The sequence below is a fragment of the Arachis stenosperma genome, chromosome 5 (genome assembly GCF_014773155.1).
Source record: "Arachis stenosperma cultivar V10309 chromosome 5, arast.V10309.gnm1.PFL2, whole genome shotgun sequence".
Lineage (NCBI taxonomy): Eukaryota > Viridiplantae > Streptophyta > Magnoliopsida > Fabales > Fabaceae > Arachis > Arachis stenosperma.
In genome coordinates this window covers 20,989,170-21,008,182 of record NC_080381.1, presented here as the reverse complement: position 1 = coordinate 21,008,182, position 19,013 = coordinate 20,989,170, and the positions used below count along the sequence as shown (strand labels likewise).

The 19,013-nt window shown below is 33.8% G+C and overlaps 1 protein-coding gene across 1 annotated transcript; it reads right to left on the bottom strand.

Moving 5' to 3' along the window:
* Positions 1 to 3,249: 3,249 nt before the first annotated feature.
* On the bottom strand, positions 3,250 to 3,827 carry LOC130980546 (uncharacterized). Its single transcript, XM_057904211.1, has 2 exons — positions 3,403 to 3,827; positions 3,250 to 3,307 (listed from the first exon to the last, which is right to left on the bottom strand). Exons 1-2 carry the CDS (start codon positions 3,801 to 3,803, stop codon positions 3,250 to 3,252), a joined length of 459 nt encoding a protein of 152 aa, XP_057760194.1. The 5' UTR covers positions 3,804 to 3,827.
* Positions 3,828 to 19,013: the final 15,186 nt, after the last annotated feature.

The following is a 19,013-nucleotide window of genomic DNA, read 5'->3' as shown; positions in this document are numbered from 1 at the left end:
CAACATTGAGGTCAGTAAAAAACGGTGACTAAGTAGAAAGAATGGGCTCAAAAGAGGAAAAACTAGAGAACATGTGATGCTCTCGGAAGACACATAACGAGATATACGAATACGTCGAGAGATAGGATCCTAACAACGATAACCCTTTTGTTCAGTGCCATAACCAAGAAAACAACGCATACGAGTCCGAAGCTCAAGTTTATTATGTTCATGAGGCTAAAGAAGGACAAAACAAATACAATCAAAAACACGAAGAGAGCTGTAATTGGGAGAAGTATGATAAAGATGCTCAAAAGGAGTAGTGTTACCAAGGACAGAAGAAGGGAGTTGATTGATAACATGAACAACAGTGAGAACAGTTTCACCCCAAGTACGCTCAAGACAGGAAGAAGAAATAAGCATTGCATAAACAGAGTCAAGAATGTGACGGTGTTTGCGCTCAACTTTGCCATTTTGTTGTAAGGTACCAGGACAAGAAAACTCAGACAAAATACCCTGTTCTACGAGAAAATTTAAGAGTTTGGAGTCACGATATTTCATAGCATTATCGCGTCTTAAGATTTTAATGACCTTAAAAAAGTGAGTTCGAATCATAGTGGCAAAGTTAATATAAATCTGAGGAAGCTTATGACGATTAATCATCAAATAAACCCCAGTAAAACGTGAATAATCATCAATAAAGACGATAAAGTATCGAGCCTCTCCCATAGAAATGGTGGGAGCGGGACTCAAAACATTAGAATGAATAAGATAGATCAAAAGGAGAGCAAGTAAGAGAGGAACTATTATAAAAAGATAAGACAGGTTATTTTGCAGTTTGACAAGAAATGCAATCAAAAGACTCATTTTAAATTTGACCTAAAATATCTGTAGACAAAAGAGGACGTAATTTTTCTAAAGAGCTGTGGGCAAGACAGCGGTTCCAAAAGTGAAGAGTAGATGGAGAAGAAACATCACTGAGATTTGACGTAGAGGGAATATGAAGGTTCTCGAGTTCAAATCGTTCGACCTTACATCCAATCACGATGATTTTTCCGTCCCACAATTCAGCACACGACAATAAAAAATAAAGAAGCTTTATTTGAGTCTTTGTGAACATGAAAGAATTTATAGCAAGGAACTCATTCCAATCCTTATTTATGACCCACTCGTTATAAAAAGTAACTTCGCATAAGTTTTTACATCATAAACAATAATAGAAATTTAAAGTATCTCTCTCTTCTTCGTTAGGAGAAAGTAAATTTAATCTTTATTGTGGTCTCACTTAATTAATTAATTAAAATTAATGTAGTTACTATTTTTTTATAATAATATTACTAAAATTTATAAATTAAAAAATAATTTATTATTAAAAAAATATTAATATTAAAAAAATTAATAACTTTATAAATAACAATAATATAAAATATATAATTCAACCTTAAACTGATTTATAAAATTATTTAAATTTGTTAGTATTTTTAATTTTATAAACAAAAACAAACAATTTACTTAAAAAATATTTTGTAATGTATAAAAATTAAATTTATCTTTTTATGCAGACCAATTAAATTAATTACGATTTAATATAATTAAACTTTGTTTTAAATAACTTGCACGCATGCCAAATTATTATTAGGTAATCTTAGGTTTTTGGCATTGATTAAAAATTTAAAACAACGCCCGTTGAGCTCCATTTCTTTTAAAAATAAAGCATGGCCCTGTTCGGGTTACGAAAGTTTATCAGGTCACCGACGTTTATGTAAACCGAGCCGGTTGGACCGGATTTTAACGGGTTTGATACGAAGGCGATTCGGAGGGTGACTGAATTTTTTTTGTCAAACTGAATGAGATGAGTGGAATTTGATAACGATGCAGTGTATCATTTATTAGTAACTATTCATTTATTTTAAAAGTAATGCTAGGTACTAAATTCTTAATATTAAATTTTAAATTATAAATCTAAACATTAACATTAACTAATGCTGACTAATTAAAAATTAATTTTTATATTTTTTATTTTAATCAATAAAATTAAGGCAGTATGTGATTAGGTATAAAAATGCTACTTGTATACTAAAATCAGTTATTAAAATCAACAATCAATATATTTATATATAAATGCATATATAGTTTAATTTATTTTCAGTATATATTTATATTCTAACATATATTTTATACTGATAACTAATTTTAATTATTGATTTTAGTTTACCCATAGTATAACTTGATTAGGTAATACTGTAATAGGAAGTATAAACTAAACTCCCTAACACATTAGTTTCATATATATCAAATAATTATCTCATCATTATTATCCACCATTATTCGTAGTACTGTAGTATACATACGAGGGGTATAAGTGTTATAATCTATTTGTTGACAAGACTGTATTTTCCACTCAATTTTGCTTTATATATACATATACTCCAAAGTGTCTTAAATATCATTACAAGAAAAAGTGGGACTATTTCCTATTAAAAAATGGTGGCAGTTAGATTGCTCATTATCAGTGTTAGTTATTAAAGTTAAATTTTGATAGTATGGGATCCTTCGGATGTGAGGGTCCTGAATCCTGATTCTCTTTTTGTTTTGCTGTCTTCCCTAGTTCCAAAAAAAAAAAAGTTATTGAAGTTAAATTTTTATTTGGATCAATAATTAAAGTTTAGCACGTTTCACCTAGCTAAATCTCTAGCTAGCCCATTATAAATGTATATATTTGGAAAGAAAATGTAATCACGGGTCCAAAGTAGAGGACAATATGTATATAATCAAACTTGCATATGCCGTGTGGTGGCTTTATTTCATAATAACGATAATAATTATATTTATTATTATTATTTTTATTATATATATATATATATATATATATGATTATATTATCTGTACACTAAAATTAGATATTAAAATTAATTATTAATATCAAATATATATAAAAATAAATTAAATTATATATATATTTATATATAAATATATTGATTTCTGAATTTAGCCTACGGATAATATTTTTGATATATATATTTACAAAAGTACAATGGCAAATACGAAAAGGACGGAAGCCGCATGCTTGTTCCAAAAGAGCTGCTTTCAAGCGGGCTAACATTATTAATAGATGATTACATCTTATTTACAACGTCGACACCGAAAATAATCACATAGGAGAAAAAAATAATAATATATATAGACAAACAAAAATTAATTAAATATCCCTCATCATGCTGAAGATGGAAGTAATTGAATTGATAATAATGCATGTATGTCCAAACCAAATCAACGCTGCAAGGTTGGGTCAACGCCCACGGTCTTCAATGTCTCAGCTCTTCGAGGACTGCATGAACACATCAAATTAAAATTAAATAATTTCTTAATAAATAATAAAGTAACGCAGTGCAATGCAATGCAATTGATGTGATAGATACTAACGTGGTGAATGGGTTAGGGCGAACGGGATCATTGAGGGTGGTCTTGTTATCTTGAACGTGAGCGAGCTTCCTCAAGAAGGAGCCGTTGACGAACTTGTCGGCGGAGCTGATGGTGCGGTCAGGGTCAGACACTTCGGGCATTGTTTCCCTTCTGTGCTTGTTCACGTGAACCGTTGGAGAACGCGCAAGCTGCTGAAACGCAGTGTGGGTTGCAATTGACACCGCCAAAACCACCATTCCCCCTACCATGTACATCGGTGCGAAATCTGCCTTCAGGGTGCTCATCCCAGAAGCCGATTGAGCACCGTGATCCACCGTAGCATGGCTGCCGGCCCCCGCCCTCAGTTTTGGAACGGTTGACGTCGCAAATGAACGACTTATCGCTGCCCTGAACAAAGCCATCTAATTTTATTTTGATGAAAATAATCAAATCAGATGCCAATGAAATGAAATTATGCATGCGGATATCCACTTATATACAGGGAACCATCTAGGTGCCGGAATATTTTACGGAGCTGACCTAGTTATTAAATCACAGAATAATTGTCGATAAATAATTTTAACGGTTGTTAGAGTAGTCTCGGTATAACCAGTGAATATGGATAAAAATACGCAATTCAATAGTTTGAATATCTCAATTTGTGCTAATTTCAGTACACAACTACACATCAAAGTATGGTGATCACAAATTTGCAGACTGTTATAAATATGTGTGTGTTGCGAAAATAATTATATGTCAATAAAATATATTAAATATTATTTTACCTACATCATGAACTTGATTGTCACATTGAGATAGCTAGGAAAAAGTTAGTTATTGAGTGCTGGAGCATTATTAAGCTAGCTAACCTGTGTGTTATAAATTATAATTACTTCGCATATAAATTATTCATTATTTTAGGTGTATATATACTAAAATTAGATCACACGTATATTTATACATAAATATATTAATAGTTGATAATTATTTTGTCGATTTTTAGTAAATTAAAAGTGGTTTGATATCTAATATCTGAGAACAAAACATACTCCTTTTTGTGAGTACCAGTTTTTTTAAAGTATATTAAAGACCTTTCGATCAAACAAAAATTTGAGAAAATCTGAAAACATAAATAAAAGACTTTGAAAATAAATTCACTAAATTTAAAATGAATTGCATTGAATTTAAACAAAACAATAAAATGTCTTCAATTAAATTAAAAGACTTTTAAAATTGAAAATAAAATACTGAAACATAAATTGAACAAAAAAATTAAATATTTTTTGAAAGATAAATTTATAAAAAAAATAAAGTTTGCAAGAAATATAAATAAAAAAATAAAAATAACGAAAAGAATCTTATAAAAAAATAACTCAAATACAAACTCAAAAAATTATCGACTGAAATATAAGTGTGTTTAAATATTTTTTGAAGTAAAATTCTAACCTTTATACATTCGAGCATTCTTTTATTTATAAAAATTTTAGACCAATCAAATTAAAATATAACTTTTACGTTCATTAATTCGTAAGTAACCGTTCTCGCTTCAATTATTTGACCAGCATAATGGCCAGAAGTAACTACTAAACATATTTGTTGACAAATCATGATAATCTGACTCTTGTTCGATATTTTTTGTCAAAGAACTCTTTTTCGATGTAGACCACTCTTTGAAGACAATCAAGACATACATTTACTGACTCTTGAATGCATTCTTTCTTTGAAATGAATTATTTTCGATTAATAATAATTTTAGTAAATTATTTTAATGTACGAAATAATATTTTTGATAAATTATATAAACAAGCACTGAATAACGAAGCAGTGTGATTTCATTAAAAGGTTCTATGCGAATTATGGTTTGGGCGAATCCCATATGTTAATATTTGAGTATCTCCATTCATTTTCTACACGTGTCATGTTGTTAATGAACTTCCCTACATAATTTGTTCTCATTATAAGCTTCACTTTCTTATCGTTTTAGAATTTAACTGATCAATCTTTTCTTCATCTTCTGTGTTATATATATATATATATATATATATATACATATATGGTCATTTTAAACTATATGTTACAGTAATTATATTAATTATAATATTTTAAAAAATATTATTAAAATTAAAGTAATAATTTTTATTATTAAACAATATTTTTTTAAAAATATAAAAAAAATTTAATTATTACTAAAATATAAAAAAATTATAATTTTAATTTTAAAAATACTAATATAATTATCGTATAGCATAATTATATTGGATATATATAGATGTAGTCTATGGTGGCCACAAGTTTTGGTGTCTATGGTGGTTATGGACTTCACAAAATGATATTTTTAATCAAATAAAATGAAAAATCGAAGCACGTTTTAGTTTTATTAATAAATGATGACATGTTTATGAGTGTAAATAAAAGAAAAAAATTAGACCATTTATCATACTTTTTGACAAAAAAAAATGATCTATCGTTTTTTCTCGTCGTCGGAAATGAAATCGCTACCAATGCCCAAAATTTAAAAAATGATAGTATCTAAAAATACTTACATTGCATTAATTTTTTTCTCACGTTAATAAATAATTATTTATATCTTTTATTTTTAATTAAAATAATCATTTTATTCTGCAACAAAAATTTTGAAGTCTAAAGTTATTGTTATTAATTAAAATTTAATATTAGTAAAGTGAAATTTAAAATTATTAATTACAAAAAAGAAAAATATAAGTAGATAATGAAAATATTAATGCAATGTAAGTATTTTTAGATACTATCATTTTTTTAATTTTGGACATTGGTAGCGACTTCATTTCCGACGACGAGAGAAAACGATAGATCATTTTTTTTGTCAAGAAATATAATAAATGGTCTAATTTTTTTCTTTTATTTACACTCATAAACATGTCATTATTTATTAATAGAACTAAAACGTGCTTCAATTTTTTATTTTATTTGATTAAAAATATCATTTTATGAAATTCATAGCCACCATAAATATCAAAACTTGTGGTCACTTTAGACTACACCATGTATATAGTCCATTATTAGAGCGAGTGGGCTATTTGATTGATAAACATAATTCATGGTAATAGTCCAATATTCCAGATTGAATACAGCAATGAGCTCCAGACCCAACAAAGAATGATATATGTTGGGTTGCGCCAACGGAAAGTGTTGCTGCATGTTCGGACAAAGCCCATGTAAATTTACCTATATAAATAAAAGGGTAAAAAACACAAAAAAGCCATGAAAGGAAATTTGTTACATGAATAAGCCAAATGAAAAAGTGACTCACGAATCAGCCAAAGCCTATTTCTATATAATTCGAACCTAATAGGTTCGAACTCTATTTACATATAAATCGAACCTAATTAGTTCGAACTTCATAGGTATAATTCGAACCTAATTGGTTCGAATTACTATTCATTTCGTGACTCAAATAATTCGAACATAATTGGTTTGAATTACTTTAAATGCAAATTGAATCAAGATGGTTTGAATTAGTAAGGAACAGAGCTGAATATGTTACGTGCATGGGAATAAATTAGTGTACGAGTTACATTAATCAAGACATGATGCGGCAATTAAATAACATCAAAATACTAAGTACAGATGTTTTCAGAGCAACACAGACATACATGTAAAGGTGGATACGAAGTAACACTAGTAACAAAATACATAGACCAACATGGGTAACATACAACTCGGCACATAAATCATCTAAAAAGGTGCGACCCCATGAAGCAACGACGTGGAACCCGTGTCCTCTAACCTCTCCGGATAAGCGGCTCCTCATCCTCGATCTCGTCATCCTCGTCCTTGTCCTGCGGGGCTGGCTGTGTAGGCATCCTAGGCTGGACATGTACCGGTCGGGATAAGGACGGCCCGGCAACTGAATGTGACCCAGCAGTATGTGCCGACGCTGGGGTACCACCCAGAGCGAAATACTGAGGAGGAGGCACGGAGGGCGGCTCATTCAGATCGACATCTAACGCTGCCTGTGTCCCCGTCGTCTGACTCCGCCTAGGGACAGCCTCATCATCATACATCATGGCACTGATGTCATCAAAGAAGGGGGATCCAAGATCCCCATCAAACCCAACATCGGCAAGTAAGTCTGAAAACGTGCTGCCTGGACTCACCCATGGCCTACTCTCCTGAGGTGTGTGGTCGTAAGGGGGAACTCCGACGAAGTAATCTCCCAGCGGCACCTCCCCAAGTCCAGCCTCAGCATGGGCAGCGGGATCTCCGGTGGCGTGCCCCTGTCCACCAAGGCCACCAGCCTCACCATGGTCCTGGCCCGCAACGGGTGCCCTCCGTCTGCCTCCACGCCCTCGTCCTCGACGACCACCCTTACCTGCCTCATCAGCCTCCTCGATAGCCTGCTTTACCCACCTCCACTTACGCTGGCTCCGTCGTGTCCCGACACGAGCTCTCCTCTCAACCCGTCGCCTATCAGGAACGTCGTCGACTCGATCCATGTCGGGAACTCGCCTAGGACCCTTCTGTGATGCCTCGACAGGAATAGGAACGCCCCTCGGATCCCCCAGATCAAACTCGAGTGATAAGAACCTCTTTCCATGCCGACTCCACCAGTCTAGGAAGGCGTGCGAAGGTCCAGGGTCGGCAACAACATCGAACCGGAGGACGTGGTCCGCACGGGTCTCCCAAAGAGTATGCCAATGCTGTAATACAGACGGGAACCAACGATCACCGTCTCTCCCGTCCTTCGACATCAGAAAGTCGATGTTAAGGGCGGGACACGGGAGGGGCTGCACACCACCGAACTGAGGTAGAACCCTATCTACCTGATGCCACTCTACAACGGCAAAGTATATAAGCGACGTGACAAACCGCCAAAGCGCCGTGTGGCAAGGCTCCAACGCCTTCGGATGCACAACCTGAAGTACATCGGGGGAGCTATACGGCATCCAGATAAACTGCACAGAAAAATAGCTATGTTGTCACGCCAACTCTTATAACACAGAAACATCTGATGTCTAGTTATTCAAATAAAAGTATGACAGGAACAACACTCACATCCCTGGGCTGCAACATGTCTATCTTCAGTCGCGTGCTCTGTACTCTAGAACCCTTCTCGCTGTAGGAAGGGTTGTAACCTGACCACCTGCAGCGCACATGGGTGTGATGGTTAATCAGGACTATGACATATTTGTAATACACTACAAGCGTACATGAAGAATATCTATGTTAACTTGAAATATAAAAGCGTGAGTAGCATACCTCGATGCCAAAGGCCAGCTGCACGTGTCATACCCAGCAGGCCTAAACCTGGAAAAGCACCAGAAGATCCAGGACTGAAGTAGCTGTAGTGGGCCCGCTAACTTCACCACATGTCTGTTTGCCACTCGGCATATGCACCGGTACAACCAAGCCAATGCAGCAGACCCCCAACTATAGGAACCCATCTCCTCAAGCCTAGCAACGTAGGGAAGCCATCTGATGTGAATGCGGTTGCCGGACTTGTCTCCAAACAACTGAGTGCCTAACAACATCATGATATAGGCACGAGCAAATCGGCGCACAGTCTCCTCATCGGCTCCCTCGGGGCACTCTCCGAAAGTCTCCTGTAACCAGGTGCAGTTAACTGCGAACTTCTGAACTTGGCTTGGAGGAGGAATCACTCCAAGCAACTCCTCGAACCACACCCAAGCTGGACGTCCGCCCTCGATATACGTATGAAAATCTGTAAGGCAACCGCTCATATAACGCCCGTCCACTGCCAACCCTAACTGGTACGCCACGTCCTGAAGCGTGATGGTGCACTCTCCGAAGAGCATATGGAAGGTGTGCGTCTCAGGATGCCACCGCTCGACAAAGGTGCTGACAAGGGGCTCATCTAACCGATACCATCTATCGTTGAGCCTAGCCAGATGGTATAACCCGGCCATCTACAAGTATGGAACATAACGCTCATCGAGTGGCATGCCTTGTTGCCGCCGCATGCTCCTGATGCATCGCTGTGGCTGCGCATTAAATGGACCACATTATTAGAACCACATACAATACTGGTAAGCAAAAAAAAAAAAAAAACTAACACAATAAATCACTTACATAAACTACTTACAAAAAACCACTTAGCATAAACCACCAACCGAACCGCATGAAAAATCACTAAAATAAACCATTTGCAATACCACCTAACACAAACCACTAATAATACCACCTAACATAAACCACTAACATAAACCACCTACATAAACAATTAACACAACCACATATAAAACCACTTACAAAAAATTACTTAGCATAAACCACCAACTAAACCGCATGCAAAACCTCTAACATAAACCATTTGCAATACCACCACCACTAAAACCACAGGCAAAACCACTAACTCAAATAAACCGTGTGCACAAAGTTTTCTATGTACTAACCTCGTCCTTGATCACCCCGGCTATATGAGCAACCCTGTCCAATCGGTACAGCCTTTCAGGATCGTCCCCCATAAGCTGAGTCTTCGGTTCAACTATTTCTTGGATCGAATCTGGGTCGTTTTCTCTGGAATTTGGTGGGGTATGAGAAATGAGAAGTGGTTCGAATTTGCTTGATTCGAACTCCTTTTATACCACAATTGCATGTAATTCGAACCAATTAGATTCGAATTAGTAGTCGCCCAAATAAAGAGTAATTCGAACCAATTAGGTTCGAATTATACCTATGAAGTTCGAACCAATTAGGTTTGATTTATGTACAAATAGAGTTCGAACCTATTAGGTCCGAATTATATAGAAATAGGCTTTGGCTGATTCGTGAGTCACTTTTCCATTTGGCTTATTCATGTAACAAGTTTCTTCCCATGGTTTATTTGTGTTTTTTACCCTAAATAAAAGAATAAATAATCATTTTCAATTATAAAAGGTTTAGATACCAATAAAATTAACTATAAAAGAATAAAATTAACGTTTTATCTGTAAAAGATGAATTATGTTTGAAAAAAATAAATAATTATTAATCTTGTTCAAGTCCGATCCGGCCTAAAGCCCGAATCTGAATAGCTAGCCGATCCGACGGCTTCACGCAACCCGAATTGGGAGGCGACCCAAATGTCACCTCCCTCTCCACGGGGACAGCTGGGAAGGAAGCTTCTTTGAAGGTGGATCTGCCCATGTGGGACCCCTCCTAGACTATATTAGGAAAGGACCCTACCCCTCTTCAGATGTAAGACACCTATCCTTTACCTTATTTGTCGCCTTCGTACGGATACTGACTTGAGCGTTGGAATCCTTTTGCAGGTGGTCCCCCTCATTCCAAGCCGTCAGCTCAGCAGGACCTCGCGCCTCTACCTCGCACCCTTCACGCCGGTCCGGGAGACCCTGACATGCGAAGGTGAACTGAATCCAGTTTCCCAACTACTTCCAGGCATCTAGCACATCCGACCCGTTCAGGAGCCGAACTACCGAACAAATCTTTTATTAATTTTATTAAAAATTTAATTAAAACATCTAAATTAACTCCGCCTTATTATCTTCAACAATTTTGTTCTTTATTTTTGTAGCCATTCGCCATTGTTAACTATCTATCCTTTATCTATTTTTAATTATATTTTCACCTCTTTTGTCCACATCTACCTTCTCTTTTCTTTTCCGGTCAGATTCCTTTTCTTTCTTCTCCATATCCTTTTTCTTTCTTCTTCACATGGCCGGCAATGGTGGCTTTCCCACGCTATCGCCTTTTCGTTCGTTTTTTCTCTTTTTTATTTTTCTATCTCCCTCTCTATCCAGTGTGTTTTTCACTACGTTCTTTGTCGGCAACGACAACCTTTTGCCGGCAACCAGGCACGCTTAGCAATGGGGCACTTGCTCTCGCTCTCATTTTATTTTTTTAAACAAAAAAATATATACATATATAATATGTCCCAATTTTAAATTTTAAATAATCCAACTACAAATAAACTAAGCCCAATTATTAAAAGTTCCAAACTCATTTTATCTTTCTATCATTTTGACTATTAGTTAACATAGTCAAATTAAGTCTTCTTCTATTCTCAAATCTCATCCGTTACTCATTTATTCTCTTAAATTCACTTCTTAGTTTCATATTTTCAACCTTCTTTTCTATTCCTTGTCTAGTGGTCATCTTCTTTTCATCAATAGGTAAATTTTAAATTCTCTATTTTGTTTTATATAACTCTCTATGATTCTATGTATCTTTTAATTTCATTGTTTCTCTTTTTGATATTTTCAATTGAAATTTTAATTCAAACAATTATAGTTTAAGTATTAATCTATTTTTTTATTCTCTTAATGAATTTATATATTTTATTTTATTCTCAATTTATTGATCCTTATTATTTATTTGTTTATCTTTTGTTCTATTCTATTAGATGTACTTATGTTGTATATAAATTTCTAAAGTGAATTGATCAATTTACTAATTTAGAAGAGAAGTACCTTCAAGATTTGAAGAGAAGAAAGTTAGCGACAAATTTATTTTTGATTTTTTTATTCGAATAATTAATGTGCATTTTTATTTTTTAAATTTAAATTAATATATCTTTTGATAGTAATGTGTATTATTTTTGCCCCCAACATGAATTTTTTGGATCCGTCACTGCTGGCAACGCCTTCTTCTCCCTTTTCTCTTTACGTTTTTCCAACGAGAAATCTGACTCCGAGAAGCTCGCTTACCTTCGATGCGCACTCAAGGAGACCCTTTGCCTCCACTCGTCGATCCCCTCCTCCTCCACGAAACAGCAGAAGAAACAACCATCATAAGTGATTTTATCGCAAAGTGAGCGCACGTCATATCAACGTGTTGGCCATAGAAAGGGACCTGAGCAGCTTAGAAGAGCTGACTTGTTCAAGCCTTGGCGGTTTTTGAAGGCTGGCATTCCAGACTTTAAGGGAAGCAACTTCGAGTTTATATCATTTAGACCGAGTCGAAGGTCTAGCTATGCACTTGAGCTGGCGGTGGCCTATCTACTCCATTGCTTTACGTGGGAGCTTCTTGCTGGGATGAAGTTGAGCGAGATGGACTCGAGCGACGTCTTCGGACTCGCCGCTCCCAGAGCCACTCGTCTTGTTGGTGTTGTTGTTTATCTCCTTTTTTTTTAAGTCTCATGTCTCTATTTATTGTTGTGTTGTGTTGATGGTAGTGTTGGCAGTGGTGGTAGTCGTGGTATAATGATGGTGTTGGCAGTGATTGTAGTGATCATACAGTGATGGTGTTTACAATTTGAAAAAAAATAGATAGCAATTTTGTTATTAACAGAAAGTTTAAAAGGATGAAAATAACGAAAGAAGCGAGGATAGTTTAGATATTTTGGTTAATTTTTAATAGAATTAATAAAAAAATTAACGATTGGTCACTTTTGTCGAACATAATTCATTAAGGAATATTAGAGAGACATTAGAATTTATTGTTTTTAACTGTCAGTTAGTCATTAATATTTAAAAGTATGAGATAAAGTATATTGTTAGATTACTAGACTATAGAAACTATACTAAAAAAATTGATTTGATAGCTAAATAATGATTAAAGACAATAAATTTTTATGGTTTCTAGTGTTTCTCTAATTCATTTTTTATAAGTATAAAATTAGTTTTTCTTTTTTTAATAGTTTTATTTTTTTTAAAATAAAAAAAATTCAACACAATAAAGTGGAGCAAATAATTATTTATTCTCACAAAAAGAACAAATTAATTTAAATTGATATAGCGATTAATTTATTAATTTACTTAAAGAAATATTAAAGATTTGAATTTTTTATTGTATTTACATTAATTAATTAATTTACGATAAAATTTTAAATAAAATTTTATTTTATAATAAATTAATTTTTAATCTGTAAAACTGAGAGATTTTGTGTGAAAAAAAATGATTTTCTAAGAAACAAAATAGAGAAATAAAGCACCCCTGAATTGAAGCAAGGCGATAGAGCTATCAAAGTAAATAAAGTAAACGAAATAAAACAAAGTCTAATGATTAGACACGCACCTTAGACAATCATAGTTATAATTAACTTTAAATTTCTTTGAGACAATCGATGGAGCATGTAGAATGACGGTTGCCGTTGACATACATATATATACATATATCAAATACAGAACATATATACCCTACCCCAAGCAAGACAATACTAGGGTCTCCGATATTACTATCAGTCTATCACCCTCTCGTGAGTTTTGTCGCCATCTTATTAATTATTTTACCCTTCATCAAACATGTTTCGTCATATAAGCAGGTGTATGTGTACTTCGTCTAATCAATTAATATCATGTATTAAAAGGTAGAAACTTAGGTCGAGTCGACTTCTCATGAAGTTGATAGTTGAGAATCGTTAAATAATTTGATTTATTCGACTAAATTTTTATCTAACGACTCTCAATTATCAATTTCACGTGAAGTCGACTGCATTCGAATTTTTACTATTATATATATTATACGGAACATATCAAAAATAAGCTTCTTTATTTCTAAAATATATAGTTGCATCAAAGCAATGCCAAACTATTGCGTATTTATCTGCTTATTTAATTTTTTTTTTTTGGTGACTTGCTTATTTAATTGTTTCATACAGCTAAAATTCAGCTTGATTAAACATATACAAGAGGACGATACTTTTTTGTCCAAATTAAGAAAGATCCCATAGAAATTAAGATTGGTATTAGTTATCATTTCGGTTTGTAGTATAAGTTTAGTTAATTTTCTTAAGAAAAACTAGTGTTACTAGAAAATAATGATGATGTCAAAATGTCCCCTCCTATTTTTTTATTAAAAAAAGTCAGCAATTGGACATTCAATAACATATGAACAATGAATATAGATATACACGAGATACAGATTCATAAAATTTCATTGGATCTCCATTATATATATATTTTTCAACAATTTTAATTATTCATTTTCTATAATTGTCTTATTACTTATTAGTCAAAAAGTCTAAAAGATAACTTCTATGCTTATACGCGTTTAACCATTAATTTTAAATTTGTTTTCCACAATTTTTTTTTTAAATTAGTACCAACACATCATTGTTTGTAAAGAAATCTCTACCATGAATTAATAGGAGCGATGGTGATGCTGTTGTCAACCTTATGCGAGATTAATTAATAGTCTGTGTAATACTACTATTTCACTTACTTATTAATTGAGCATTATGAGAAAATTAGAAGGACATGACATATTATATAATCGAAAATCTTTGAAAGATAACAAAAACTAGTTCATTTCGATCTAAAGTTTTTTTTATTTTATATTTATTAATTATTTTTGAAACAAATGTATTATATTAAATATAATAAGTATGTAATTTTGGATTTTATATACATAAAATTATAAATGTTAAGTTAAATAAGATAACTTTAGATTATTATTTCTCTATTATTATTCTATGATAGATTATTGTTTTCTTATTATTATTCTACGGTAATATTATATGATCAAGTTATTTTAGTAATTAAATTGATTCAATAACTTAAGAACTGATAACTAGAAAATTTAGTTAAAAAAAATATCAAAAGAAAAAAGATTTAGTTAGATTTAATTACAAGAATAACTTGTTCGATCCCTTAACATTTTTTATTATATATAATAATATCACAAATATAATTTAGACGAATTAAATGTAGTTATAGCATATAAGATAATAGAGAGATTGAATAAGATGTAAATTATATGATCCAAGTAAGTTGATCAAAATGGTGGAGTGCGTCTAGTTTTATATGTGACAAAAAAGTGTATTTAAAAGTTAAAGATAAATTCTATCGTATTAGTACTACTATCAGACCGGCTATGTTTTATAGTACAAAGTGTTGGACAACCAAAGGGGAGTACGAATATAAGCTAAGTGTGGCAGAGATGAAGATGTTGAGTGTAAACTCCGAATAATTGGTGAATAATTAGTTAATAAATTAATTATTAATCAAATAAATTAAAAAATAAAATTTTATGATTTAGTGAGGTAGAACTAATTAAAACAAGAATTTTGATACTAATTTTAAAAAATTTGTCTCAAAATTGGGCCAAATGGACTGAACAAGTTGAACCGAGCCCATAATGGGCCTAAGACCCAACCATCAGCCCAACCACATATAACAAGAGCCAATTCTCTTCTTCCCTTCAGCCAAGAACGTTGAAACCATCCAAGGTAAGGGAAGGAGAAAAAAACCTAAGTTTCAATTTCAATTCAACTTCAAATTTTTGTAACTTTTGATCCGGAGTTCCGATTGACGAGCTGTTAGTGGCTACGCGTTTGGTTCGGAATTCTCTACAAAGCTCACTAACTAATTTGGTAAGAAATTCAATCTAGTACACCCAGATCTTTCCACTTCAGTTTTGAAATTCAATATGAATGCATGTTAAATTTTGTATGATTTCAGTATTTAGGTTCAAGTTAGCTTGTGAGTTTTTGTTGGATTTGACTCACTTGAGCTATGGGCAAGGTAAGAACCCTCCAACCCTTTGTGAGATGTTAATTTAGTGAACTCTATATTGATTATAGTGATAATTGTGATGTTAGATTGAAATTGGTTATCAGTTGGAGTTAATTTGAGAAATTGAAAGCTAGAGGATTAGCTTTGGAGGCCGGGTATCGTTGGTGATGGAGCTAAAGTTGTGGAGCTTGTGGTTCGAAAACGCTTGAGGTATTCCGGGTTATCGAAAAATCGGTCAAGGTATGATTTTGGTTTCTCGTATTTAATATATAATGTCTTGTGAAAACTTAGACTAGACGACCTAGGATAAGTTGAACTACAAGTTTGGGGCATGTTTAGTGTTTTAGTTGACAATGTATGTAGAATTGATGATGCTTAATTAGATTTAATGAATCATGACGTGAATGTGGTTGTGGTTAGTGAACTAGATTGATGAATGGTGATTTTGATGGTGATGAATGAAAAAAATGAACCAAGAGTATATGAATATTGATAAATTGAGAATTATGTGTATAATTGGGATTAATTGGGATAAGTGTGATTAATTGAGGTATGCTTGGTTTTGATAGAATGTGGAGTTATGATACTGAATTGAAAGGTTGTGGTGCTGTTTGTATGTTTAGAGTGTTAGTATTGAGTTGAGTTGGTGAAAATAGAGGTTTATGAGCTTTTGTGAAGAATTTGAGTTTTAGCCGAATTTTGGCCAGACATAACTTGACTTCCGGATCTCTGAACAATTTTAAACTTATTTTATATGAAAATTGGGTCTGTGAAGTTTACGCCGTTCGAAGAACGGATGAAAAATGTTTTAAAACGAAAGAGTTATGCCCGTCGAAAGTTTAGTGCAAAAAGTGAAGGATGGTCTAGAGTAACTGAATTAAGATGTTAATGATGAGATTAGGGATGATTGTGTGTGGCCAGAATGGTCGAGATGTGTGTGTGGCCAGAATGGTCGAGATGTGTGTCTAGCTAGAATGGTCGAGAGGGCAAGGTTTGGGTGCGATCCCGCTTGCATGTTAACTTGAAAATGTATTCGGATGGCAAGTTGAGGACGGAAGTTCCTTCTTTTCGCGTGATGGGGATGTGGGATAGGTGGAAAGACACTCTCCTTCTATTATTTTTCCCACATTCTTCTCTGATTGCGAGGTAAAAAAGCACACTCCTTCGATGTGGAAAGACACTCTCCTTCGTATATCCTCCAGGAGAAGGTGGAAAGGCACGCTCCTTCGATGTGGAAAGGCACTCTCCTTTGTTTATGATCCTCCTGAAGATGTGCAACCTAGAGACAAATATCTGGGTTAGCTATCAGATGTATCGGGTTCTGGCGATATAACCGACACATGAGCTCACGACCAGTAGGACAGGCATGCATCATGTTGCATTTGCTTGCTTTGTTTGGGTGTGCATAATTGTTTTGGTTTATCTATCTGATAAATTCTGTTTAACTGATAACTGTGATACTTGCTGTAATTGTTCTTTAAATGTATTTGCCTTTTATTTGCTTGTGTTTGTGATTGTCTTTCTGTTTTGAGTATCTTGGTGGTGGACAGGTGACAATGTTGATTTGATTTGAAATGGGACAGACGTCGGGGTGAGTTTATTTGGGCCAGAGGCCGAGCTGGTTTGATTTGGGCCATAGGCCGTGACTGGTTGGGTCAATGGTAAGGGTTGTTTAACAATGATTTAGTAGTAAGCGGTAAAATATATAGAATATTATGTTATTTGAAAGTGAAACCAAGGGTTAGAGTTAAAGGAGACAGAAGTTAAACTGCAGAGTTAGCGTTATACTTTGACTTGTGTATCTTAGGGAGTTATAACCAAATTTATGGTTCAGTTTGTTCCTTTAGGTGTTATAATCTGAGTATCGAAATTCTAGGATTGCCTCTACTTTTCTCGGGACCTTATTTATTATATATGTGGGCACCTTAACCATACTGAGAACTCCCGATTCTCATCCCATGCATATTTTGTATTTTTCAGATGTAGGTTGAGAAGCATCATTCTGTATTCTGGAGACTCTAATGAAGCGAAGAATTTTTGGGACTCAGAGATGTATTTTGTTTATATTTATGTATGTATATAGATTCTCCACCCTATATTTTATGATTGTCCTTCTTAGAGGTTGACTCAGAGAAATAGACTATCTTTTCTGTTTTGGGTCATTTTGGGATTCTCTAATATATATGTATACATATACTTATATGCTTGGCCGGTTTATCTTTGCGAATCGAGTTGAAAACCTTGTTAATTGTATCTTTAACACTCCCTTTTTATTATTCATATATATGTATCTTACGCTTCTTTTCATGCAAGTTTCCGTTTACGTAAGTGTTACGACTTTTGTTTTAATTTTTTCTTTAAAGGTTCTTAGATATAAAATTTTTTCAACTATTTTGTATGTATATTTTATTTTTAGAGGTTGTAATATCTCACTATCTCAATTTTATGACTTAAGTATAAGACTCTATGTGGTAGGGTGTTATATTGAGATTGATGAGTGGTTATACGCGATTAGATAGAATAAACAATGAAGATATAAGAGAGAGAGTTGGAGTAGTATCTATTGTGGAAAAGATGGTAGAACCGCGTCTCAAGTAGTTCATAAATGTGAGAAAAAGACCGACAGAACACTCAGTCAGGAGAGTGGATGAGATGGAAGATGGACAATGAGTGAAAAATAGAGGAAGACCCAAGAAGACCATCCTAAAAATGGTCAAATGTGATTTATATGTAAATGGTCTTTCTATTAACATAATACATTATAGAATTCAATAATATCGTTTGATTCATGTAATGGACTATTTATGTAATTGGCTCCACATAATATCGTTTGATTGTAATTAGTTATTCATGTAATTGGCTCCACTTAGTGAGATAAAAACTTTGTTGTTGTTGTTGTATAGGCTTCTGTAACTTAATTCCTATGAAAATAGTCTGTTTTTAGTTTTTTACATTAACCTTACCATGTATAGTATATTAGTATAGTATAGACAATACTGTCAATACAGGGTTGAGTTTCTTTCCAACATGTTCAGACTTAAGAGTCAAAAGTGTATTCCATTTCACAAGTATGTGGGTGTCTAATAGTAATTTATTTGCCGGAGCAAGGAAAATGACAGAAACTATGTGCGATGGACATTTTTCAATGGTTGCTAGTGAAAAAATTCCAAATCCAAAGGGCAACTCCATATATATATTTGTCCTTCTTTATTTGGTCCCATACAATTAAGTACCCTCTGC